Source organism: Asterias amurensis, chromosome 5 (genome assembly GCF_032118995.1).
Source record: "Asterias amurensis chromosome 5, ASM3211899v1".
In the NCBI taxonomy this organism is placed as follows: Eukaryota; Metazoa; Echinodermata; class Asteroidea; order Forcipulatida; family Asteriidae; genus Asterias; species Asterias amurensis.
Window position 1 is genome coordinate 8,505,579 of NC_092652.1, and position 27,509 is coordinate 8,533,087.

The 27,509-nt window shown below is 38.2% G+C and overlaps 1 protein-coding gene across 3 annotated transcripts; it reads right to left on the reverse strand.

Annotated features, from left to right (window-relative positions):
* LOC139937230 (upstream-binding protein 1-like) lies at window positions 1-27,509 on the reverse strand. Of its 3 annotated transcripts, XM_071932315.1 has the most exons (16): window positions 27,331-27,509; window positions 25,036-25,155; window positions 22,955-23,002; window positions 21,731-21,875; window positions 19,860-20,072; window positions 18,457-18,603; window positions 17,202-17,312; window positions 16,011-16,055; window positions 13,225-13,290; window positions 9,967-10,055; window positions 9,426-9,492; window positions 8,641-8,737; window positions 7,049-7,139; window positions 6,123-6,172; window positions 5,103-5,245; window positions 1-2,758 (listed from the first exon to the last, which is right to left on the reverse strand). In XM_071932315.1, the coding sequence occupies exons 2-16, from the start codon at window positions 25,134-25,136 to the stop codon at window positions 2,669-2,671; spliced, it is 1,503 nt and encodes a 500-aa protein (XP_071788416.1). In that variant the 5' UTR covers window positions 25,137-25,155; window positions 27,331-27,509; the 3' UTR covers window positions 1-2,668. The 3 variants fall into 3 exon arrangements, with proteins under 3 accessions (XP_071788416.1, XP_071788417.1, XP_071788415.1); XM_071932316.1 differs by lacking the exon at window positions 13,225-13,290; XM_071932314.1 differs by lacking the exon at window positions 27,331-27,509 and having other exon boundaries at window positions 25,036-25,175.

Consider the following 27,509-nt stretch of genomic DNA (forward strand, 5'->3'; position numbering starts at 1 on the left):
TTGCATTGTAATCCGACTTTTATTCCAAATTCAGGAAAAAATTACATTTATAATTGTGATTGAAAAAACTACATGCAAAATTGTGTGCTTTACTATGTACAAGTTTGTCACCGACCCTCTTTAAAATAATTACTGAGGCTACACTGAGATGACCAGGGCAAAATTTCAAAGAGCTGCTAAGCACAAAAATTTGCTCAGCATGAAATTTCTTCCTTGATAAAAATAGGATTACCAACCAAATTTCCATTTGTTGCATATTGCTTGTTACTGGTTCTCAGTTGTTGTTTGCTTGTCCTGAAAATCAAGTGGAAATTTGGTTGGTAATCCTGTTTGAGCCTAAATTTTCACAGGTTTGTTTTTTTTATTTAAAAGTTGTGATACACCAAGTGTGGGCCTTGGACAATACTGTTTACCGAAAGTGTCCAATGGCTTTTAGCTTGTTGAATACAAAATCTGCAAAAAGTTACTCAATATTTATCTGATGTTCATTTGGTGTCTTATTAACAAAAAGTGTACCCATGGTCCAGTTTCCTCGCCTCTCAAATTATTATCATTTCTTCATGATTTTGCGCGTTACGAATTTTGAACCAGTGTCATCATCATGATCATGGGTATAAGAAAAATGTGGTTAGACTTTAAAAAAAAAAAAAATTCTGCAGGAAAACAAAGCCAGTCATGTCTTACCTAATACTTAAGATAATTTCTATTTTATCAAAATGTGGTCCGTAATTCAAAGTGAGCTTCCCAGGCTTAATTAATAGTCTTCCTACTTAAGTCTGATTTCCACAAAGGGATCACACAACATTAGTATTAATTGCATACTTTGAAGGGTTGGCCCTTGAAGAAAACACTTTATGGGACCTTTGGAGACGCTTGACGTCAGAGAGAAATGTACCTGGCTCCTAAAAGACTCTACTCAGATACTGTAACCGAGCTAGTGTACATGTACATGTAGCGTAGTTCCACATGCATGCCATGCATGTCAAGTAACTAGAACTCTGTAAACATGTCCTAAGAAACGGAACTGATCTAAAATAGCGCATAAATCCAAAATGGCAGACTTCCTGTGTTGCTATATAATTGTGTCGTTCATGAGTAGGGTCTATTGATTCAGCAAATTTCTAGGCGCAATTTTTTGTCCTGTAGTGGTGTTACCCATATTTACAAAGTTTTAGGCTGGGTGAGGGTTCGTTTTGTGCGAAGATCATCTGCCTTATCTAAAGGCACTGAACACTTTTGGTAATTACTCAAAATAAGGGTTAGCATAAAAACTTACTTGGTAATGGGTAACGAGCAAGCCTCATATTGTATTGTATACGTACATGTATATTGAAGCAATTTAGCCATGGGCTACAAATTCAATTTTAATAATAATAATGCAAAATAGAGCTGTTGAAAGTATAAAACATTGTGAGAAACTGCAGTTTTGGAAAAAGAAGTAATTTCTCACTAAAATAATTTTTAGCCGAGGTCTTGAATTCAAGCATCTGAAAGCAAACAACTTGTGTGACAAGGGTGTTTTTTCTTCCCTCATTATTTCGCAACTTCGACGACCAATTGAGTTCAAATTTGCACAGGTTTGTTATTTTATGCATATGTTGAGATACACCAAGTGAGAAGACTGCTCTTTGACAATTACCAAAGGTGTCCAGTTCCTTCAAGTGAATAATTAGTATTATCAAATGAAAAGTGCAATTTTCACTTAAGTACAAGTGATATATCCTGAGAAATTATTCTTGTTCTTGACAGTTGCCATTGTGCAAATTGTCAACTGCATTAATCTTGAAACTATTTGACTCTACATTATAGACGAAAAATGATTAAAATTATCTTTAAAGCACTGAAAATGTCTTAAAAGAAATATTCAGGCAAACAGGTAGATTTCAGATTGTTATCCTGATTCAGAAGGTGTTCCTGTTGGAAACTTTCACCCTTTTTGTACTTTCCCCTTATTTACCTAAACTCAATATTAACAGTAGCTAGGAACTGTGGTCATACAGTCACAACCCTGAAGAGTACCAAAGATTGAATAAATGGATGGACCACGGCACATGACAATGTAAAAATCTTTCTTCAAACTAAGCCTGGGCGACAAGTGAAATTTACAACTCGACTAGTTCCGATCCCGCCTCAAATAGTTGTGACTTTGACACTAGTCGCGACTAATTGTTAATTTCCAAGTTGCATTGCAATATTGTTTAACGCAGGCACAATACAGTCAAATTCATACTGAAATGATTGAAGGATCGTCACTGATGTCTGATTGTGTCTCCTAAGTAAACTATGCTGTTGTGAATAGTCGCGAGCGACACAATTGGTTTAGCAAGCAGGAAGTCGCGACTCTTTTTGTAGTAGTCAGGGCGACACGAATAACCAAGTAGTTGGATAATGGTAGTCGCGACTCGACTAAGCAATCATTAGTCGCAGCGGCACAAATAACCGCATAGTTGAATAATGGTAGTCGCGACTGGACTAAGCAATCAACAGTTGTGACTTCAACACTATTCGCCCAGGCTTACTTCAAACTACTTCAGTGTTAATAATAATTTAAAAGGTAATTTTAAAAACCATTCATGAAGAGTACGGTCGGCAATCTTCAACAGGTCCTGTGTGTGACGTTGATTTGAAGTGAAGAACAGCCTCCCAGTGTAGTTGGTCTTGAGTCATCTTATGTCATGATGATCGTGTAGCTATTCATTACCTCCCCTTTGATTGCTTGAAGTGAAAATAGACTTTCCTCCTTAACGTTTTCAACCATCTATCAAGGGAACAGAAAGGATATGATTTAATGGGCTGACAAAATAGTTGCAGTGATCAGGTTTCAGGAAATCACAAACCAGTGGAAAAACTGAGCTTAAAGGCAGTGGACACTATTGGTAATACTCAAAATAATTATTGGCAAAAACCTTTCTTGGTGACGAGTAATGGGGAGAGGTTGATGGTATAAAACATTGTGAGAAATGGCTCCCTCTGAAGTGCCACAGTTTTCGAGAAAGAAGTAATTTTCCACGTACTTGATTTCCAGACCTCTGATTTAGAACTTGAAGTTTCGAAATAAACCATCTAAACACACACAACTTCGTGTGACAAGGGTTATTTTTCTTTCATTATTATCCCGCAACTTCGACGACCGATTGAGCTCAAATTTTCACAAGTTTATGTTGAGATACACCAACTGTGAAGGCTAGTCTTTGACAATTACCAATAGTGTCCACTGCCTTTAATCCGTTGTGTGAATCAGGAGAACCTTACAAGTGAGATTTACTAAGGGAATCAATGTGTAGTGAAGAGGTTTTCAACTACTGGTTTAATCCCAACAAGGCCTGGTTCTTGATAATTTTACCGAGACGAAGTCGAGGTAACAAAAACCAGGCCTTGGCGGGTTTAAACCACTAGTTGAAAACCGATTCAACACACTTTGATTCCCATTCATAAATACCTTTTCCGTCAAAAACATCATCACTTTTTGGTTAAAAGTAAAATAAATGCAAAAATTATAATTGTTAAATGATTTCTTTCAACACAACACCCCTCCAGCTATAAAATGGTAAAGCCCTCCGCCACCATCGGGTAAACAACTCCTTATAAGGGAATGTTGTGCGCGTCGCGCGTATCGCACAACTGTTTTAGCCGTTGCTCTCGACCAATAGGTATGAAGAAACTGTCTTATAAGAACAGGTGCAAGGCCGCGTGTCACGCCCATGAATTAACACTTTTTACCGGTCATAAACAAAGGTTTACACACACCCACGTGACGCGCTCTCCACCAATAGGAATAGCGAAACTGTCCGAGGTTTTTATGAATGTAAATTTTTAATGAATAGGGAATTTTAATATTATGCAAGCCCGTAATTAAACATGAAGTGAATACACCATCATAGTACATAATTATTAAAAATCATAATAACTAGTACTTATTTAAAAGTGTTTATAGTGCTCTGTCTGTAAGCAAACAGAATGCAGTGCAGAGGCTGCATTCACTGGACTTAGACATCATAGATGGGACAAGAAGAGGTGCAATCTGTAGCCAACAATAGCAGAAAAACGCCATGACAATCACCTTCTTTTAATGATAACTGTACTAAGTTATTTGATTTGCAATACACAAAGCATGAGACCTACAGCTTTGCATCCCATCCGAAGGTTGATGCAATAATTGTCAAGTGTCTAGCTCAAGGACTCAAGTGTCATAAGAGGAATATACCATACCTCATGGCTTAAGAGGACACGTATTCTTTGTATCCCATCGGGAAGAACCAGGCAATAATGGTTGTCTTGCTCAAGGACACAAGTGTCATAAGAGGAATATACCATACCTCATGGCTTAAGAGGTCACGTATTCTTTGTATCCCATCGGGAAGAACCAGGCAATAATGGTTGTCTTGCTCAAGGACACAAGTGTCACAAGAGGAATATACCATACCTCATGGCTTAAGAGGTCACGTATTCTTTGTGTCCCATCGGGAAGAACCAGGCAATAATGGTTGTCTTGCTCAAGGACACAAGTGTCATAAGAGGAATATACCATACCTCATGGCTTAAGAGGTCACGTATTCTTTGTGTCCCATCGGGAAGAACCAGGCAATAATGGTTGTCTTGCTCAAGGACACAAGTGTCATAAGAGGAATATACCATACCTCATGGCTTAAGAGGTCACGTATTCTTTGTGTCCCATCGGGAAGAACCAGGCAATAATGGTTGTCTTGCTCAAGGACACAAGTGTCATAAGAGGAATATACCATACCTCATGGCTTAAGAGGTCACGTATTCTTTGTGTCCCATCGGGAAGAACCAGGCAATAATGGTTGTCTTGCTCAAGGACACAAGTGTCATAAGAGGAATATACCATACCTCATGGCTTAAGAGGTCACGTATTCTTTGTGTCCCATCGGGAAGGACCAGGCAATAATGGTTAGCTGTCTTGCTCAAGGACACAAGTGTCATAAGAGGAATATACCATACCTCATGGCTTAAGAGGACACGTATTCTTTGTGTCCTATCGGGAAGAACCAGGCAATAATGGTTAGCTGTCTTGCTCAAGGACACAAGTGTCAAGACCTACATATGTTCATGGTTGTTACATAAAGTGGACTTGACCATACCTCATCGCTAACGAGGACACGTATTCCCGTTGGCCCTTGCCGGAGTATCGTTGAGATCTGTTCTGGTGGAATGCTGTACAGGTTCGCTAGTTTGGCTTTCAGCTCCCCCAGTGTCTGCATATCCAGATACAATGCATGGTATACTGCTCAAAACCAGAAAAGAAAAAAATATGTAGAACAACAATTATAAAGCGGAATGGTACAACATCAGTTGATGGAAGATTCAGTCATTCTTAATTGCACACTTTCATGACTTAGAGAATGATAAAAACTCTTTCCTTGAAAGGATGATATAAGGGCCATTTCACACAAGGCAGTTTACAGGCAACCAGTTCCTGGCAATCTCCATAAAAAAAAGCCATTCACATTTCCATATTTTTCTTGGGGGATTATAAGACAATGTTTGACAAATGACTCATGTGCTACCAACGTGGTCCTTAAGCATGCACAGCAGCTGGTTGCATCTACGCAATTCAAAAACGGGGTGAATGATACAAACTCCTTCTTTGAAAGGATGGTTATAAGGGCCATGTCACACAATTTCCAACAACCAGCACCTGGTAATCTCCATGAAAAAAAAAACCCATTCATATTTCAATATTTTTCTTTGGGATTATAAGGCATTGTTTGAAAATAATTACTCATGTGCCACCAAAGTGGTCCTTAAGCATGCACAGCAGCTGGTTGCATCTACGCAATTTGAAATCGAGGTGAACCCAATAGTTTGCATCAAATAATTTGCTTTGCTTTCGTGCTCAGTATGAACTGGGCTTGATGTTGAAAAAACCTCTACAAGCATCATACTCAGTAGGGATTCAAACCCATGACCCCCACCATTCTAGACAGATGTCCCAACCACTTGACCCCCAAGCATGCCTGGTGATAGACTATGGACAATTCAGTTGAAATCCACTATTCAATTATTAAAAATAATGTGTTGTTAACAATTAAGTTTCCAATCTTAATGATCCAATGATATATTTTGTGATAGGTTTTGACCATTCCCTTGCTCTATCATACCTTGCTCATGTTCTTGACATACATATAACGTAAGTCGAGGTCTCACATGCCTGAAAAATCAAAAGTAAATCATCATAACCTGACTTAAAGACACTGGACACTATTGGTAATTGTCAAAGCCCAGTCTTCTCACTTGCTGTACACATGTATCTCAACATATGCATAAAAAATAACAAACCTGTGAAAATTTGAGCTCAATCTGTCATCGAAGTTGCGAGATAATAACATGAATAATTAAAGAAACATCACCCTTGTCACATGAAGTTGTGTGCTTTCAGACGCTTGATTTCGAGACCTCAAATTCTAAATCTAAGGTCTCAAAATCATTTTGTGGAAAATAGCTCTCTTGAAAACTATGTCACTTCAGACGGAGCCGTTTCTCACAATGTTTTATACTATCAATCTCTCCCCATTACTCGTAACCAAATGAGGTTTTTTTAAATAATTATTTTGAGTAATTACCAATAGTGTCCACTGCCTTTAATAGTATTACATAATATTTTTGTGAAACCAAGAGATGCCTCATAAGTGATCTTGCTCAAAAACACAAGTGTCACGACTTGGACTCGAACCCAAACTCTGCTGATCAGAAACACCAGGGCATAAGTCCAGTGATCTTTTTGCCACAAGACCATAATACATAGATTATGCATAGATTTCAAGCAGCTTCTGGGAACAATATCATAAGCGCTAGAGGAGTAGATCAGAGAACATGATTTTATCATCTCTTGAGAATATAATATCTGATTTTCTTCAACACGCAGACATTAAAAAGTCTGAATGCAAAAAAAAATTTGAAAATAATTTATCATCCCTGATAAAAGAACTCAGTGCTTGGTTCTCATTGCTTGATCTTTGTCAAAGTGCAAGCAAATTCATATTAAAAACGTATCCAACATCCTTTAATACACAGAGCAATATCTGACCTTTTTTGCAGTGCATTGTTCAACCTGATGCCATCAGCTGGTCCCATTATCTGAATTAGGTCTTGCTTGGCAAGCCGGAGAAGATCAGAACCTGAAAAAGTACAAGATATTTGATAATTTTTCCCAAACCGATGATATTTTGGTGTTTGGAACTGCTCATCCTTTTTAAAAGCTGTTCTTACATTAAAACACATTCATTAATACCTAAGACAGTTTATCCATTCTGATTGGTCGAGAGGTGTTGTTTGAACGGATGACATAACACCAGTAAAAAGTGTTATACATGTAACATGGGCGTGACATGCGCGCTTGCACCTGTGCGTATAAGACAGTTTTTTCATTCCTATTGGTCGAGAGCAACAGCTGAGTTGTGCAACATCACGCGATACGCGTGACGCGCACAGCATCTCCTTATAAGGAGTTGTTTACCCGAGGGCCTAACCATTTCATAGCTGGAGGGGTGTTGTGTTGAAGGAAATCATTGAATAGTTATAATTTTTGCATTTATTTCACCTTTTGACCAAAAAGTGTTGATATTTTTTGACTGAAAAGGTATTTATGAATGGGAATCAAAGTGTGTTGAATCGGTTTTCAACTAGTGGTTTAAACCCGCCGAGGCCTGGTTCTTGATAATTTACCTCGACTTCGTCTTGGTAAAATTACCAAGTCCCGGCCTCGGCGCGGGTTTAAACCACTAGTTGAAAACCTCTTCACCACACATTGATTCCCTTATTTAAAAATGTTACCGCTGTAAATACAAAAAGCGGAACATACATGTACAGTCTGCCATTTTGAGGAAAACAAAATTTGGTTTTGCAAAATAGCAAACTATGTTGTAATGATACATATATGACATAAAATCCAAACTATTTATAAAAAAACAATATTTTGTTAATCATCATATTATACATAAAATATCTTCCCAACCAAATTCATTTTAAATTTGTGATCTTCACGATTTTTGTTTCTTACCAAATCTGTAAAATCCATTAAGAGACCTTCCTTAGAATGGATTGAACAACACAAGTTACATGTATCAGAGAGTACTGTGATTCCTGTTCTCAGACATGATTAGTAGAGCGACATTGTGAGCTTTACCCAGGTGTTATCTATGATCCCTTTTCTTTAATCTTTCCTGTTAAAGGCAGTGGACACTATTGGTAATTGCTCAAAATAATAATTAGCATAAAACCTCACTTGGTAACGAGTAATGTGGAGAGGTTGATAGTATTGTGAGAAATGGCTCCCTCTGAAGTGACGTAGTTTTCGAGAAAGCACACAACTCCGTGTGACAAGGGTGTTTTTTCTTTGCATTAATATCCTCCAACTTCGACGACAGATTGAGCTCAAATTTTCACAGGTTTGTTATGTTATGTATATGTTGAGATACACCAAGTGGGAAGACTGGACTTTTACAATTATCAATAGTGTCCACTTTCTTAAAAAAAAATGTACATGTACATGTAGGTGTCTCAAAACAACTCACAAGTACAGTTCCTACCTAAAATCACCCCAACAATGTCTATTTTGTAAGCACAAGCTACCAAGAAACATTCTGCATTGTCTGTTAGTTGGAAAAGTAGTTTTCTTACCTGCAAAGTTTTCAAAAAGCTTGGTGTATGCACCAAACCGATTCTGTTTCAACCATTCTTGAGTTTCCTGAATACTTGTACCTGCTGAAGGAGTTCCCTTAATTAGGACAAAGAACAAAATAAAGAAGGTTACAGTCATGAGCCTCAAGTAATAACCCATTTTTATAAATATTTTTTTATGCATATCGCCTGACATACAAGGCATGAAGGCCATTTCAAGGTGTGGGCTACAATTATTTTTTTCCAGAGGCCATTGCCACCTACTCCTAGGGCTGAAACACGGTTACCCCTTTTACGGTCCATACAGATGTAGGCTTGGGTATCATCAGTCCGAAGCCTGGCCGGTAGAGCAGAAAGCACTACCTCCCCAATTTTGCGTAGCAAGTGTCACGAATGGGATTCAAACCCACACTCTGCTGATCAAACACCAGAGCTTGAATCCAGTGCTCTTAACCGCTCAACCATGACACGCGGTTAGATTTTGACAATGTCTGGTACAATGACTTGCTTAGTCACACTTGACCACTTAAAGGGAAGGTACACGCTTGGTTTTTGTCAAAGACCAGTGTTGTCAGTTGGTGAAAAGGCTTTGATCAGTACCATTTATACAGAAATAGAAATAGAAACGAACTACATGTAATAGACGGAACATGTTAGTAAATTTCCATGGTAAGGGATACTTTTTTCTTCTTTTTTTACAAGTGTTTACTTGCGTTTGAACTTTACAAAGCACACAAGGACCATGGCAAAAGTTGAATGAGGTTTATTTTAAGGCGTGAACTCACCACAAAGTTACTGGCACCGCCTGCTGAATCACCCGCATCACTGCCTATGGAGTGGTTGTTAAATGATCTTTTTAAAAAAAGAGAAAATAACATCGTCTCATGGGTGGTAAAATGCTAATAATGCAGATTCATTAGTTCTTGCAATTGTAGATGTTCTTGACATCAAAACAAACCATCTGTTTGGTTAAATCATAGAGCTATCCAAAGTCACCGTTATTTCATGGAAATGACCGATTTGTGAAGACTATATGACGATCAAAACCCAGCACAGAAAAATATAAGCTGCCATGGAATGCGAATCTGTTGAAAGTGGTTTCTTGCAAGTAAGATTTGACTCATGAAGCTTTGAAAATTTACTGCCAATGCACCCTGATATCTGGCACATCACTGTAGTATATTACGAAAGTGTAAGGCCGCCAGGGCTACCTTGATTGAAGCATGGAGCTATTTAAAAACAAGGTCAAATACTGGTTTTTTTTTCTTCATCTGAATATGACCTTGGGAGCCCTTCTTAAAGGGGATAAGGAAGGCAAATACTTACTCGTCAAATGAACTAAATGTGTCATCGTGCTGAAAGATTGGTGAATTATTTCTGAGATGAAGGGGGACTGGGGAACTGTCCGGTGGCAACTGTAATAGAAAAATAAATTGGTTTCTGAATAAAAAACAAAGCAAAATCACATCACAAGCCTCTCAACTTCCAAGCCAAAACCAGAATCTTTAGACAAAAAGAGTTAAATTTGTGAAGTTTATCACTCTACCCAATACCTGTATAATTTTACACCTTAACAACTTTAAGGAACATTACAGAATTAGTTTTTGCTAACAAAACAGTTGCTGGCAGTGAAAGCGCTTTATTAATCCATCATATACATAAACTGACAATCATGTAGAAATTTGAGATCGATCGTCCACCTGGGTCACGAGAGAATAGTGAAAAACCGATTACAAATTTTCCATTAGATCGATGTCAAAATAAAAATGAATAAAATGCTCACTGAGCGATAAACTCAAAACGCAAAATTATATTATTTATTTCTAATCAAATATGACATTTCAGACAGAAATATTTCAAGTGATTTTTTCTACTATCATCTACATTAGACTGTGTAAGTTTTATTTAAATCTGTGACCTTCACAATTTGTTTTCTTATAAGTTCTGTAACGTTCCTTTAAGGACCAATAACTTTACGACCTTCTTATTTGCAATAATATTAAAGGCAGTGCACACTATTGGTAATTACTCAAAATATTTATTAGCATAAAACCTTACTTGGTAACAGGTAATGGGGAGAGGTTGGTGGTATAAAACATTGTGAGAAACGGCTCCCTCTGAAGTGCCATAGTTTTCAAAAAAGAAGTAAATTTCCATGCATTTGATTTCAAGCCCTCAGATTTAGAACTTGAGGTCTTGAAATCAACCATCTAAACGCACACAAATTCGTGTGACAAGGGTATTTTTTCTTTCATTATTATCTCGCAAGTTCGACGACCGATTGAGCTCAAATTTTCACAGGTTTGTTATTTTATGCATATGTTGAGACACACTAACTGTGAAGACTAGTCTTTGACAATTACCAATAGTGTCCACTACCTTAAGTCAAATTCCCTTGGTACTGGGTATACAATGGGCATCCCTCATATAAAGTAGTACCAGACTATTTCTGGAGGGCGGGAAAACGGAGGGCACAGAGATAAACCCTCGTGGCACAGGAGAGAACCCAAGCACAACTCTTTTCACACCTTAGCCCCAGCCAGGAATCCAACCAGGGCCGATTTCACAAAGTAATAAGATTCTTCGCTGGACAGATTGTCAGTATTACCACATTGATTTGAATTGTGACATCACACTTTACTTAGCAACTACGATTGATGTGCAGTTAAGATCAATCTTATCTCTTTGTGAAATCAGCCCCGGGGCCACAGTGGCGAGAGGTGAGCGCTTAACACACTAGCCACCCATACAGCTTTGGTTCGAAGCTCCTTGCTAAATACGTCTAACTAACTATGCTGAAAAAGATGATATTCTCCACTGACATTACACCACAACAATCAGTTTGGCAGAAGATGTGAAGATGATGAAAGTTTGATACCAAACTGTGATAGTTCCCATGGAGAGATAGTATGTGAGAGGTGACAGGTTAGGCTAACTAACATGAATAACATGGAAAAGCGTAAACAAATAAAAACAAACAGTTCCAGAAAAGTAATATGAGTGCAAACTACTATTACAAAGTTATCTATCGCTACAGCAACATGGCTCAATTTCACTAAAACTGCCCTCAGATCGACCTGCGTTTTGCTTGTACTGCAGCGGGAACAGTCGGAACACAAAATGAACGCATAATCACACCCACGATAAAAACTGGTGCTTAAGTGTGTTTGGCATTCATAGCCGCACGCACGTCGGCACAGAAGCTTGCACGGATGCTTAATAAACAATCAATATAAATGGTAATGAATGTACAGTCTCCGATAACGCACAACAGTTCAGTGCTGTGTATAGTTTGTGATCACGGACTGGTATGTTCCTGACAGTCGGGCACAGCATCGTCCCAAAAAAGACAGTCGCAGACAGTTTTTGTGTCAACGCAAGGTCGACCTGAGGAGGTTTTCAGACTCAGCTGACTCTGTGTTAACAATATCACTTCAGTGTTCAGTATGTGACGTCACATTTTTGCATACAGGAGCAATTATGATTAATACACATCTTGAGAACAATATACGCTCCTTGTGAAATCTAGCCTGGGTTGGTGTATCTAACCACAGGCTAGCTCATCAGGGCTTCGTTGCACAAATTACACAAATTTTTTAAGGGTTAATGATGGGTTCCTTAAAAACCTGACTGATAGAAATGGATTGAAATGCGCTCTACAGTTTTGTACAATCTACTTTACAATATGATGACTGGTAAACACAATAAATCTTTTGAATAGTCAATGTTAAAAAATTATGATTTTCTTTTAATATTGTTTTGACCCAAATAAATATTGATAAGATAATGTTGCAAATGAGGCAGAACAAATCTCAAACATCACTCGTTTTCAATCACGTTTCCTGACTAATACAAAACAACTTTGAAGTTTAATCAAGAATGATTGAGTTGACGATCTTGGCTAGTTGGGTATTGCTTCTTTGTTTTCGATTGTCAATAATAATTTTGTTTTTCACTCATTTCTTTTTACCCATCCACCCACAATTTCATAGAAAAAACAACAACAAACTTTTTAATCATTGACTATTCGGCATGACCCCTTTAAGGCAACTGTACACGTTTGGTAATTACTCAAAATATAGATTAGCATAAAGCCTTACTTAGTAACATGCACCGGTGAGCTGTTGAAAGTATAAAACATTGTGAGAAACAACTGCTGAACAGTGTACATGTACATTGTACCTCTGAAGTAACGTAAATGTAGTTTTTGAGAAAGAGGTAATTTCTCACTAAAATAATAAAAGACTTCTGGCCCAAAGCCTTTTATTCCTATCTGAAAGCACACTATTTTGTACAACAAGGGTGTTTTTTCTTTCATCATTTTCTTGGAACTTCAATGACCAAATGAGTCCAAATTTTCACAGGCTTGAGAAAGAGGTAATTTCTCACTAAAATAATAAAAGACTTGGCATACACCAAGTGAGAATACTGGTCTTTGACAATTACCAAACGTGTTCAGTGCCCTTAAACACGAAAAAACACACAGGCCCTAAGTTATCTGAAATGTACATGTAGTACTGCATTATAAAACCCAGTGATGCATGACCCTTTTCATTTAATCCCAATAATGGATAAAAAGCTCACAGTGTTCGTTGATGAGTGATTGGACATTAAAGGACCTCTTATTAACCACTCAAGCTCTACTGGACTCTGAAAATTAAAAAATATAAAATCTAAATAAAGACTAATCTGGCAACAAATAGTTTCTGCCATTACTGCGGCGGTAACATCCTTTGAACATATGTCAAATTTGCATTTGGGAGAAAAAGAACATTATTTGGTTTACCCATACACACGAAGTGTGTTAGCACTTTATACTCAGTACTTTCTCCCAAACTTTGTCAAAAACAAAGCCACCAGGCATATTACTCGGGTGGGATTCAAACCCCCGACCTTTCCCAATTTAGAGAAGATATTTTACCATCCACACCCGAGTAATATGCCTGTAATTTCTTTTTCTCAAAGAGCCTGAGAAAGCACTGAGTATACAGTGCTTACACACATCGAAGTAAAGGTAAAACCAAACAATACATCACCGATTATTGGACCTTGGAATCACTTCATGAAATCATGAAACCACAGCAATGGCAGAAAAACATTTGGCATTCAAAATAGTCCACAATCAATACAAATGTCATCGGACGCTGTGCCGATTCCTTAGCAAACCAGCGAGTCAAATAGATAGTTTTCGTTACCACCTATACAGGCATTTGGGTTTTGGGCGCGCAAAGCGTTCAAATTTTCCAAGTAGCCAAGTGGTTCTCCAACCGATCGCTCAAGGAATTTGATAGAACTCCCATGTGCAGCACGTGCTAATAACACTTAGCGCATATTGTTGTGCGTTCAAAAACCAAATATCAACGCCTGTAAAGACGGCCGACATAACACTGTGTGACAACAAGTGAGAACTACCTATTACAGTATTAAGTCTGAATAGACCTTATGCACATGACGCCGTTAGAGTAGGGCACACTTGCCTAGAAGTCAAAAGGAGGTTGGTCATTGGCCAATCTTATGCACCGTGCACTCAAAACTGAGCAATGTTTCATTATCGTTTTACCTCTAAGATGTCGGCTGGATTACATCAAAGCATAAGGTCTATTTTGCATCCTTGGCTCTGGCTTAAATGGAAAGTATACCTTTGGTTTTTGGTTCTGTTCGATTGTTTTAATCCTATATTATATAAATGCAGATCTAATGAAAATTTCATTTTGTGGTCTCGTTTTTGAGATATCACCGTAGATCCGGAGCGAATTTTGTCCACGCAGGAAGAAAAAACACATATAGGAATAAACAATCTGAGAACTGTTTCAGGCTGTAACCCTTCCCAGATTCAAATTTTGAGGAATAAAAACTGACAGTACTTGGAAGTGAAATGTTTCTCAACTATCCAAAGCTGCTGTACTTCTTACCAAAAGTTGTTACCGCCATGAATTTTTAGAGTGATTACCAAGCGTATATCACCCGTTTAAGTTGAGGTATGTGTAACGGCATGCTTACAACTTTGCCAAACACTAATTCCAAGCGAAAGCCAAAAACTTTTTAAACACCATTATTACAATCACCAGTCTCAAAAGGTGATTATCATTATCCTGTACACTACATACAAAAACTGTATTAGGATTTGCGCAGACAAGTTTTAAAAAAGCCCAGTCCATACTTCCTGTGAATGCGAATGCGATACGTGATGCGGCGTCACAGCTTCATTTTCACTGCAAATTTTGCAAGAAAGTGGCCCTTTGTCAACTCTTCCGAATTATCTGAGGGGAAATTTGTGGCATCAAAATTTGTACAGCATTCCATTCTCAGGGAACCGGACTGAACTTGCTTATTTGATCTTTGACAATTTTTTTGACAAAGCTGGTACACACTTCATGCAGACCCAAATGCTGGACAACCTTTTCGAGAAGCTTTCATGCAACTTGCTGTCCTCAAAGAGTTGTCCTGCTTATATTACTGCCATAAGTATGAAGTATGAAACAGTCTCCACAGAGAGAAACTGTACACAAGTTTTACATGTACCGACAATATAATTAGCGCCGAATTTCATGCAGTTACTAAGCAGAACACGTTTCAGCACAAATTCCATGGGAGACTTTTGGTTACATAAGGTGGTAGCAGACTTAATACCAGGTAAATCCATTGTTCATGGTCATGTGTGCATGCTTAAAGACATTGGAAACTATTGGTTACTGCTAAGACCAGCATTCTCACTTGGTGTATCTCAACATACATGTATGCATAAAATAACAAACCTGTGAAAATTTGAGCTCAATCAGGGGTCAAAGTTGTGAGATAATAATGAAAGAAAAAACACCCTTGTCACACGAAGTTGTGTGCTTTCAGATGCTTGATTTCGAGACCTCAAATTCTAAATCTGAGGTCTCGAAATCAAATTCGTTGAAAATTACTATTTTCTCGAAAACTACGTCACTTCAGAGGGAGACGTTTCTCACAATGTTTTATACTATCAACAGCTCCCCATTACTAGTTACCACGAGAGGTTTTATGCTTATAATTATTTTGAGAAATTACCAATAGTGTCCACTGCCTTTAAACCACTCAATAAACAATGTGCATTTACCGTGAGTCTGCTACCACATAGTGTTCTAAATTCTCCCATTGCAAAGTAAAAAAAATAAGCAGGAAATCAGTAAAATTCAAACAAGCATTTTGGCTGGCAAGATTCTGTTGCAACCAAATGTTTGTGCTTAAAATCAGCATGACCCAAACCCTGGATAGTTTTGGCTGGAGAGTCTCCCACTTCCTCCAAAATAATCTTTTTTTTTAAAATGGATTACAAATTTCCTGAACAGTAGTGCAGTTTCAGGCTTGACGTATTGCCCTGTTCATTGAGAGTATATACATACCTGTACCTTCCCATTGTTTTCCGTCAAGCTCAGCTGTAAGTTTTGCTGTGAACAGAAATCATTTTCGGTACAGAAAAAATAAATAAAAGTTCACAGATTTACAAATAATTTACAGGGTTTACAGAAGGTTTATGGTGAAAGACTTATCTTGAAATATTATTCCATGAAATGCTTTACTTTTTGAGAAAACATTCAAACAATATCAATTCTCGATAGCGAGAATTAAGGATTTGTTTTAAACACATGTCATGACACGGCGAAACGTGGGGAAACAAGGGTGGGTTTTCCCGTTATTTTCTCCCGACTCCGATGACCGATTGAGCCAAAATTTTCACAGGTTTGTTAATTTATATATAAGTTGTGGTACACGAAGTGTGAGCCTTGAAAAATATCGTTTACCGAAAGTGTCCAATGGCTTTAAAAGAATATACCAATTAGATGAGGCTGGACAAAAACTCTGCCGATTCAAGTTTTGTGATGTACTCATAATAGAGTCCTCAAGTGAGTGGGGAAAACATTGCAAGTCTCTAAACCTCATGTTAAAATGGTGGCAAATGGAACTTTGTTTGATACTGTTTCATGGCAATATTCAAACTAACGCCATCAGAAATTCAGTGATTTCTCAGGATCTTTCCTCTCCACACCTTAGATGGGAGACCAGGGGTCGATTTCACAAAGAGTTAGGACTAGTCCTAACTTAGGACTAGTCCTAACTTAGGACTAGTCCTAACTTAGGACTAGTCCTAGGAGATATACAAATTGCATGGATAGTCCTAAGTTAGGACCAGTTACTCGTCCTAACTTAGGACTATCACTTGAGATAAGACTAGTCCTAACTCTTTGTGAAATCCACCCCTTGTCCAAGTTATGGTGGTGTGGTTTTCATGATGTCTGAAAATCACTAGAACTCGTTTGATGTCGTTTATACATGGTTTACTCGTTCATTTAAAAAGCCACTGTTGGTAAGGGGCTATCAAGATGAAAATAACTCAGGGGAGCTGAAGGTAATGTAGGAATTAATATTCCCCTTAAAACAGTCCTAATTGTGAGATGGAGGGCAACATATTTGAGTGAGAAGAAGCAGAAAGCCTGGATTCACGCTCAAACATCCCCACATCAGGCACCAGGTCAGACACACTGGTGCCACATTTACCATAATGGGTTGGGGGGGGGGGAGTAGACTTCTCTTACCTCAGTGAGAACCGTACACTCGTACGAGGGATGATATTTCTCTTTTTCCGAGTCTGATATTCTTTCCATCTTGTCTCGGTCTGTCTTGTGCTTTCTGTCAGCTCCCTTAGGCTGCACACAAGTAAAAGAAAAAAACATCAATCACAGAGAAAACATATATATTGACCCCTTGTTGGTGGGCAGTTAGGTTTACGTGTATTAACGCCTAAAATGCACACTTCACTGCATAACGCACGGCATATCGAAAGGTTTATCGCCCAAATTCATAGAGCTGATGAAGCCGGAACACTGCTTAAAGGGTCTATGTAACTTTTGTAGGACAAAAAACACAATGTCCACAGATTTAAACTAAACTTACAAAGTTTGGAGATAATGATAGTAGAAAGCTTCCCTGAAAATATTACGTGCTGAGGTGCTGTAGTTTTTAGGAAATGAGTAAAACAATGTCATGAAAATAATTTTGGTCTTATGAGACGAAAATTATTTTAATCATTTACAAACGTATTTTCATGACATTGATTTACTCATTTCTCAAAAACTACAGCACCTCAGTAAGTAATGTTTGAAGGGAAGCTTTCCACTATCATTATCTTCAAACCCTGTAAGTTTAGTGTAAATCTATGGACATTTTAAAAATTACACAAATCCTTTAAAGGCAGTGGACACTGTTGGTAACTACTCAAAATGATTGTTAGCATTAAAACTTACTTGGTGACGAGTAATGGGGAGAGGTTGATAGTATAAAACATTGAGAGAAACGGCTCCCTCTAAAGCAACGTACAAATTTAGTTTTAGAGAAACAAGTAATTTACCATGAACTTGATTTTGAGACCTCAGATTTAGATTTTGAGGTCTCGAAATCAAGCATCTGAAAGCAACCTTTGAGTGACAAGGGTGTTTTTTCTTTTCATTGTTATTAATTTGCAACTTCGACGACCAACTCAGCTAAAACTTTACCAAGTAAAATATTTCATGCATATGTTGAGATACACCAAGTGAGAAGACTGGTCTTTGACAATTACAAATAGTGTCCAGTGACCATCAGATAAATATTGAGTAACTCGCAGATATTGTAATAGACAAACTCAAGCACTTTTTATTCATCATTGACACAGCGATTGTTAACTGATATAAATCTCAAGCTGGTTGATTCATTATTTGTTTTCATCCAAAATTAAAATTGGTATATTTATAATATTCTATCATTTTATAGAAAAAATTATTTCAACAAAATACTGGCTTATTCTGTGTGTACCTTAAAGACTTTGATCTGGCAGCTTGCAGAGTGAATGGGTTTCTCATGCTCTTTATCATGTACATGGGTATCCACATGGACTCTGAACACCACACCCTTCTCACCACCATGCTTCTTGGGAGTAAACTCTGTACTGATGCAGTTAACCTAAACAAGACAACAACAAAATCAACAAGTTTAATATTAACAAATATATAGACCGCTTGCAAACACGCAGCGTACTCACATGTGCCTATCCTGGGTGGAATTTTTGGTGTCAAAATTGTATACAAACATGCACAAAAGAGAGTTGACACCCACAACTGCGCACATTGCTCGGTGGCGCGTTCTGTATTGTGTAAGAAATCAATAGCTCCCCCTTGCAAAACACCAACCGCTACAATAAGCCGAGGACACGCACACGTTTTTTTGCGAACAGAGAACAGCTATTGTCCAATGATCTGCCTCCTCTTGGAGAGTGTGACGTCAATATGCAATGGGTCTATACAGGCAAATGCACTACGGTGCTAGTGCAGTGGTTCACGGATTTGAGCTTTTGTGTTTCTTGAGTGCGTGTTCGAGTCCCACAGTCTTGACACTTGTGTCCTTAAAGCAAGACACTTGACCATTATCTCTTCGTCCGTTGGTCCTGTGTGTTTTTTAATACACGTTAAAGAACCCAGTGCATAAGCCTTTTTGAGGTATGAGGGCGTGATAGGTGTGTACTGTTTGGTTTGGGCGTATACCATAGACCTATATATATTGACTAGAGCGCTAACTTGCTCTGCGTTTTAAAGCCACCCCCGGCATAGACATGTTTGATGTGTTGCGTGACTACGGAACGATTTTAATTCACATTGGCACGTTTTTTTTACATTCGGCGTGTGCGCTTACGTACTTGACTGCCCATTCGCGTGTGTCCTCGCTACGAAAACTGTAAGTTCGACTTGATTGACGTACTTAAAAATGCATACGCGCCTTTTAAACATGACGCACATGACGCTCGCAGTTTGTACGCTCATCAGCAGATTGTGCGTTCACATTTGCTGCATTTTTTTGTTCGATGACACATAGAAAAGAACAAACGCACTATCATGCAAATAGCCGTACAATTGCCGTACAAAATTTCAAGCTTTTGTATTGGTTTGTACATAAACATGGATGCGCCCACACGGCTTCAAAACCTTAGCGCTTGTATAACGGGGTGTTAGCGCTCTAGTCAATATATATAGCTCTATGGTGTATACACACAAACTTACCCAAAATTATTATAGTGTTGTAGTATTGTGTCCACCATATCTCAAAAAGGCTAATTGCTCAAAGAGTACAAGTGTTATGACTGGGATTCGAACCCACACTCTCCTCAGCTGACAACACTAGAGCTTGGGTATGGTAAACTAGACCACTCAGCCACCATCTGTTACCTGAATGAAGCAGCTGACGATTTGATGAGGATCCCAGAGGAACTCCACTGAATTGAGGTTGTTGGTGTTAGAGTTGGAGTCGATGAGGTTGTGTGAGAGGGGTACATCAATCCTAAGGAGGCGCTCCCCGGGCCGGTTACTTCTCCAGGAGGCTAGCTGCTCAGACTCTGCGTACTGTAGTCTTTTGTCGTTGAAGAGGACACGGACCACACTCTGAAAGAGATAACAAATACTACATTGAACACCATGCCTTGAACTTCACTTTTGACTGGGCACAGCAACTGTCCTCTGGTTAAAGGCAGTGGACACTATTGGTAATTACTCAAAATAATTTTAGCATAAACCCTTACTAGTAATTGGGAAAGATTGATGGTACACAAATATTGAGTGGCTCAGAGTTGAATAAGAGGAATATTATCGCAAGGTAAAATTTGACTGTTCCATTTCACGAGGCTAAGCCGAGTGAAATGGAACAGCCCAAGTTTTACCGAGCGATAATATTCCCTCCATTCCACGAATTAAAGTCACTCAATATTTGTTTTATATAACTGACATACATGTATAGATCCTTGTAATTTGATGTATTTTAAAAGTATAACATTATGAAAAATCACACAAATTACTGACATCCAAAAATCATACAGCGCCGGCGTAGCGGCAACAATGCACAAATCGGATCACAACCTGATCTGTATGTCAGTTATATAACATAAAACATTGTGAGAAACGGCTCCCTCTAGAGTGCCATAGTTTTCGAGAAAGAAGTAAATTTCCGTACATTTGATTTTGAGTTACCTTGCAGAGGGCACCACAGCAAAAGCAAAGGGCACCACAACCATGGACCCTTCCCATAAAGTATGCTAATTACATTCAGGCATGCGTATACATGTAGACCCTGTTGGATGGCAAATGCCATAGAGCTGTGCACTATAAAGCAGACACGCAATTGCATCTGCATCATGCAGCCATTAGCCGTGCACAAAACAACGCGATGTGCCCTCATTTTACCAACCAAAATGCTAGTGCGCACCCGCTATGTGCAATTAACATATCCTGGGAAGGGTCGAATTTTTAAATTGAACTACATGTACATACAATAGAACGTCCAGCTTGTTGGGTCAAGAGTTTACTGGCCAAAATCTAAAATTACTGGCCTCAAGCCTGCGGTCCAGTGAAAAATTCTAGCTCTGTTCTTAATCTGTTTAGGCTTTTACACATGTTTTATGCTAGCAAGAAACAACCAATTTGTATATTTAAGTTTTTCTTTTAAAGGAAGGTACACGTTTGGTAATTACTCAAACAAATATTAACTTAAAAACTGACTCGGTAACGAGCATTGGAGAGCTGTTGATAGTATAAACGTTGTGAGAAACGGCTCCCTCTGATGTAGCATAGATTTTGAAATAGAGTAGTTTCTCACTAAATAGTCTTTCATTCCTATCTGAAAGCAACAAGGTTCGTCCAACAAGGGTGTTTTTTCTTTCATCATTTTCACAGGTTTGTTATTTTATGCATATGTTGAGATACACCAACTGTGAAGACTAGTCTTTGCCAATCACCAAGAGTGTACCTTCCCTTTAATGTGTCAAAGACATAACTTTGAATATCAAACAACCAACCAAATGAGAAACTTACAAGGTAGGTTTGAATTAAGTTTTTGATTAAAAAACAAATAGAAAAGTACAAGAGCAGGGTTTGAACCTGTGACCTCTAGCACATTAATTCAGTTTCAAATACCGCTCTTGTCTATTTTTCTTTGTTCGACCCAAAATAGAAATAATTCCAGTCGATAACTCTGTTCAGCTGAACAACTATTTTTGCTACCTGTGAAACTAAAAACTTTCAACAAAGACAAAGATTGGTCATCTTACCTTCAAGAGTTTGCCTTCATACTGTGAGATGTCTCCTAATTTCTTCAGTCTTAGCTCATATGACTTGCCCTGGTTGAGGTATGTAAGTGTTTCTTCATTAACCTTGGTTGCTGGTGATGTGGCTGCATTCAATATGCACTGAAAGCTGTCAACAACAACAAAACAAATTCACGTTTCAACGTTTTCCACCAACACTCTTGTTACCAAATTATTTTAACATAAACAACTGCTGGTGCCCACATTGTTTGACCACGCAAACGTGAAGCACACAAAGCATCCACATTGGAAGAGAAATATATGGACTAGTGAAAAAGCTGATGGACTAGTGAAATGACCAGCTAACTGGTCCCGTTGGCTAGTCACTGCAACAGTGGGCAAACCACTAAAATTACAACTACATAGCTATGTGTGACAATGTAGATCTCTTAATTATAGACTGGGCCCCTGTCTTTATCCGCAAGGATAAAGACAGGTCGCTGCCGCTATGATCCAGTGATTCCATTGGATACAATGAAATCATTGGATACGTGCAGTGACATTAGATGCCCAAATAGTCACTGCTCTCAAGTCTGCAATGGAATTTGACTGCGTATCTGTATGTAAAATGACCAAGGTCAGAGGTCAAACTACACGCCAGTTTTGCAATTTTTGAGGCCGGTCTCTGGCATTATTCACGAGCCTCAAAGAATGGCGTCAGACGTTCAGGCTATCTTAATCATTACAAATGCTGAAACATAACCGATTTGACTGATAATGGGGCTATGTAAGGGGCTGTGTCTGTCACAAAGTGAGACTTCTGGCACATAAATATGTAAGTAAACTGACTTCTGACTTCTGAAAAAAACAAGATGTACTATGTATGATAGTTTGTTTTCTGAGACTAAATGGGTCACAACACCTGGGATTTTGCCGATTGCTTTTCAAATTCTCTTCATACTTTTGTTCAAACAATAGACCGATCCATTAAGCTCTGCCCCATTGCGTATTGACCAATCCCAATGCAACAAAGGTCCGACACTAAGGTCCGACATGCGTGCGCGTATGCTTGGCGCGCGCAGTAGAGTTGTGCAGAAAGGCATAGGAGAGCCCCACGTGTTCTTGCTCACACATACGTCGTGGGCGGAGTCTACTGGATCGGTCTATTCAGTGTAGAGTGACAGAGGAAAGCAGTGTATTGGACAATTGGGAAGTTCCGGCTAGTTACATTATCTTATAATTTCTTACCCATCTTCGACATTCTCCTGCTTGAATATTGGCAGCGCAAGAACCTCACTGAAAGAAATAAGAAAAATACAATTGAATTATTTTCAATATGTGGTCTGTTTTTAGATTCTGGACTTGTAAAATAAATGCCGAGTAACTTAATGCCGAGTCCAGTAAAAAAGTTGGCGTAAAAGCCAAGCAGTCTTTCCCCTAAAATTTGAGCCCTAAATGACAATAATTGACATCTGGATCACTGGAGAGGGATTCGATCCCGCAAATTTTTGTTGGTAGAGCAGATATCTTACAACTAGACCAGTGAGCTCGCCTGAAGTCTAGTGCTCGTACACATCGGTGTAAGGGAAGAAAAGAATTTAAAGACAGTTGACACTATTGATAATTGTCGAAGACCAGTCTTCTCTCTTGGTGTATTTTAACATGCATAAAATAACAAACCTGTGAAAATTTGAGCGCAATAGGTCGTCGAATTTGCGAGATAAGATTTTAAGAAAAAACACCCTCAGGGTCACACGAGCAGCCCTGATACTTCGGCTTTTAAGGGGCACGGCAGTTTTGCCTTGACTTTTTGTAAAAATTTGGGGCACCAAGGCAATTTTCAAAAATTTGGAAGGGCATCACGGCAATCATAAAAAGTTGCGATGGGCACGACGGCAGTTTGAAAAAAAAAACTCTGAGTTGCCTGTAAAAAATAGTTCTTCAAATTTTTCCATTTTCTAACTGTTACCCAATGAAAAAAGAAAGCATTCATCTAACTCAACCAAATAAAGAACAACTACTTACAATACACAATAAATAATTTTTGTTCATACGTAATCCTACTACTGGTCATGCACGTTGTGTAGTTTTTCGTAGAGACTCTAAAATTCCCACGTAACTGCTCCATTTTGACACGATGTTGACAGAATAAATGCATGCGGTGCGCTACGACTATGCTATACATGATGGTACATCACATGTACCAAGCATGGGGGAAACCACTATCACAGCATGCACAGCACGTCGAGTCTTTGTCTCAAGGCGCTTAGCGTTGGTTTACGTAATTTTACCACTAGAGGGCGTTTAATCTCACGCTATCTCTTTGTTCGGAAACGCCCTCTAGCGTTCGATGTTGCGAGTATTTTTTTGTCGCACGCAAAGAACAACAACTAACCGGCCTGAAATCTGCTGCTGTGCCTTACGTGCGTGAAATTCGGGCCTATTTCGCTGCGTGAAATTTACACAGACATCGGGACTTTTTAGCTTATTTTCGAACTTTGACAACGTTGAATATAATTTGTTTTTGGGAGGAAGGGCACGGCGGCAATGATGACAAAAGGGCACGGCAATCATTGCCGTGAAAAATTGGGTTTTTGAAGGGCATTGCGGCAATCGGTAGGGGCAACGACGGCAATTGCCGTCGTTGCCGTCGTGAAGTATCAGGGCTGCACGAGGTTGTTTGCTTACAGATTTCGTGACCTCAAATTCTAAATCTGAGGTCTCGAAATCAAATTCGTGGAAAATTACTTCTTTCTCAAAAACTACGTCCTTTCAGAGGTAGCCGTTTCTAACAATGTTTTATACTATCAACCTCTCCCCATTAATCGTTACCAAATGAGGTTTTATGCTAATCATTATTTTGAGTAATTACCAATAGTGTCCACTGCTTTTAAAGAATTTGGGTACCTTTTGTACCACAAAACACAATGTCCACAGATTTACATTAAACTTACACCATTTGAAGATAATAATAGTAGAAAGCGTACCTTAAAATATTAGTTGCTGAGGTGCTGTAGTTTTTGAGAAATGAGTAAAACAGTGTCACGAAAATACGTTTTTACATGCTAATATAATTTTTGTTTCATGATCACTGAGACGAAAATTATTTTCATGACATTGTTTTACTCATTTCTCAAAAACTACAGCACCTCAGCACGTCATATTTTCAGGGAAGCTTTCTACTATCATTATCTTAAAACTGTGTAAGTTGAATGTAAATCTGTGGACATTGTGTTTTTTGTCCTACAAAAAGTACATAGACCCTTTAAGTTCTTGATCCCCAAAAAAACAAAAAATTAACGTATAATAAAGTGTACAATGTACTGTACCTCATATTGTAAGCTGCAGTACCAAGCTCTGTCCCAAGACCACTCAGGTTGGATTCAAAATCGGCAGCCAAGCCGCCATCGAGTTGCAACCTCCACGACATCTTGGAATCACTTTCTTGTCTGGATTGATACAAAGACATAAAATTTGAAAGGCGTTTCACTTTCATTACAAAAGAGTGCTTCAACAGAATGTAACAGATAAAATGATGTTCCAAAATAACGGGATAAGAATATTCAAACTAATTATTTACCATTTAATGTACAATAGCAACAAAAAAACACCAAATGACTGCAGTTAGCTTTTTGTATAAAAATTGAGAGTTGTTGCTGTTTTCAGACATACATGTAGGTCCATACTTTTATCTACATAAAAGAAATAACGAAATAATTTTGCAGGATGATTAATACCGTTTGTTTTGCCACTGGGAATGAACCTCCCAGTTTTAGTGTTAGACAGAATGTACACAGTGGAAAGGGCACTTCGAGCTATTACAAAGCTTTAGAAACCATTAAAAAAAATTGTTTAGGTATATTAAAGAGAGTGGTGTTGTGACAAGGTAACTTTCCCTTTTTTTCCTTTGGCCATGAGTGCATGTTTCAGCTACCATTCCAGTTCCTCATCAAGAGGACAATCGTTTTATTGCATTCAATTCCTTATAAATCCAAGTAAATAACAAGTTGCCTGTCCCTGTCAGCTTCGATTTCAGAGGCAGCACCGATTTTTTTTCTTTTCTATTTGTTATTTATTGAGCGAATTCATCATCTTTCTCTTTGATGTAGGCCTAAAACATTGCCATTTCCCCAACTCAAGAATCTTGAGAAAATTTTGCCCTAGACCTTTGCCAGTTTGCACCAGGACGTGATAACCACACACACAGAATATTTTTGGAGCAAAAGCAAGAAGGACTATTGGAAAGAATAAAAATATGTATCGAAATGGACAAAGAAACACATGTGAACTGGATGACATGCCGTAATACCATTAAACCATCTTCAAATACGATATGGCGGCCATCTTAGACATGGTGGCCATCTTGAAAAGAAAAAAAAAATAACAAGGACCTCCCTCTCCAACTTTTCAAAAAGTCCAGACAAGCAACATGTTACAAAAATGTGTTTATTTTTCAAATGCCTAAAGACTTTAGTAAAGTGGTGTTAGATATTGAGATAATTCCAAGCTCATTTTTAATTTTGTTCTGGTTATGGTTCTGGTGAATTACTGCATAATCTCCGCATATCGGGATGTACATGTGCAGGTAGACCCAGTAACTGAGGCGCTGTATTCCTTTTTCAAAATTTTTACATTTTCTGTACGACCGATGATGTCAAAATCCATAAAAAGGAGTACAGCACCCCAGTTACTGGGTCTAACAACGTGCAGGTGACTGAGCAGCAATGATGTAAATGTTGCTGGTAAAAAAAAAAAGTTTCCATTTCCTTACACCACCTTTTCGCTATTTTTATTACCAAAAAAATGAATTTTTCTTTTGAGTAAATTAGAGCTAGAATATATACTATTTTGTTTCATAGTTTGAAAGGGTCTAAATAAAATCTAAAATTGTAAAAGTTACATACGTGAACCAGTGCAGTGGCAGTGATTACCATGCCATGGAGGTAGAAATATCACACACAATGACAATTGTGTCATGAAGGAATGTGTTTTCATTCACTACTACTGAGCCTCATAAGTGGAATTAGAAACAACAACTCCATGATTCCATGGAATAAAAAACTAACACTAACAGTATCAGTATGTTAGTGTTACTATTGTTAGAAACAAACTACAGTAAAGAAAAGAGTCAGTATATTATTATTATTAATAAAAATAATATGTTTAAATTAAAAAAACACTAACTAATAAACTACTCCCTAAAATGTACAGCAGTTTCGGTGTAGTTTGTTTTGGTTTGATATTAATTATTATTTATACAAATTATTTAAATGTGTTGTTTTGTTTTTGTGCAGTGCGCTGATGTATCCTGCAGGCTGCGTACGGATCATTATAGGGATAACTTTCCGTATGGCGCCACCACTTTTTCACTCATTTTTACAAAAAGGGATATCTCATTGAGGTAAATTAGATACTATATTATAGCATATCGAATGAAAAAGTGGTGGCGCCATACGGAAACTTTTCCCATTATAGTTTTATACCTACCTCAATCACTATGTTGTTGTTTGTTGAACGGACCTCATGACCTTCATTCATTACAATGTACAGCTTAGGCTGCTTGCTATCGATAAACGAGTTGCGTGTTTTTTTTTACTCCAAGTGTTGATCTTTTTTAAACCTACCTTCGGGGATATATATTGATGGACACAGCTCAGCAAACAACTGCCAACACAACAATGATGCCACAATTCCTTCAACGCCTCGGAAGAACTATAACTAGCGTCAGAAAACAAAAAGTTGAAAATTAAAAAGAAAAGCCCACGATGAAAGCCATCAATTTGTGTACATCAATAAACCATCA

What these genes read in the sequence shown, in the direction of transcription:
- LOC139937230 (XM_071932314.1), bottom strand. Translation starts at nt 25,175, where the DNA reads ATGTCTTTGTATCAATCCAGACAAGAAAGTGATTCCAAGATGTCGTGG. An exon ending in TCGTCAGCTGCTTCATTCAG is followed by an intron (nt 18,604 to 19,859) that starts GTAACAGATGGT and finishes TGTCTTGTTTAG; the next exon opens with GTTAACTGCATCAGTACAGA. An exon ending in GCCAGATCAAAGTCTTTAAG is followed by an intron (nt 17,313 to 18,456) that starts GTACACACAGAA and finishes ACTTGTGTGCAG; the next exon opens with CCTAAGGGAGCTGACAGAAA.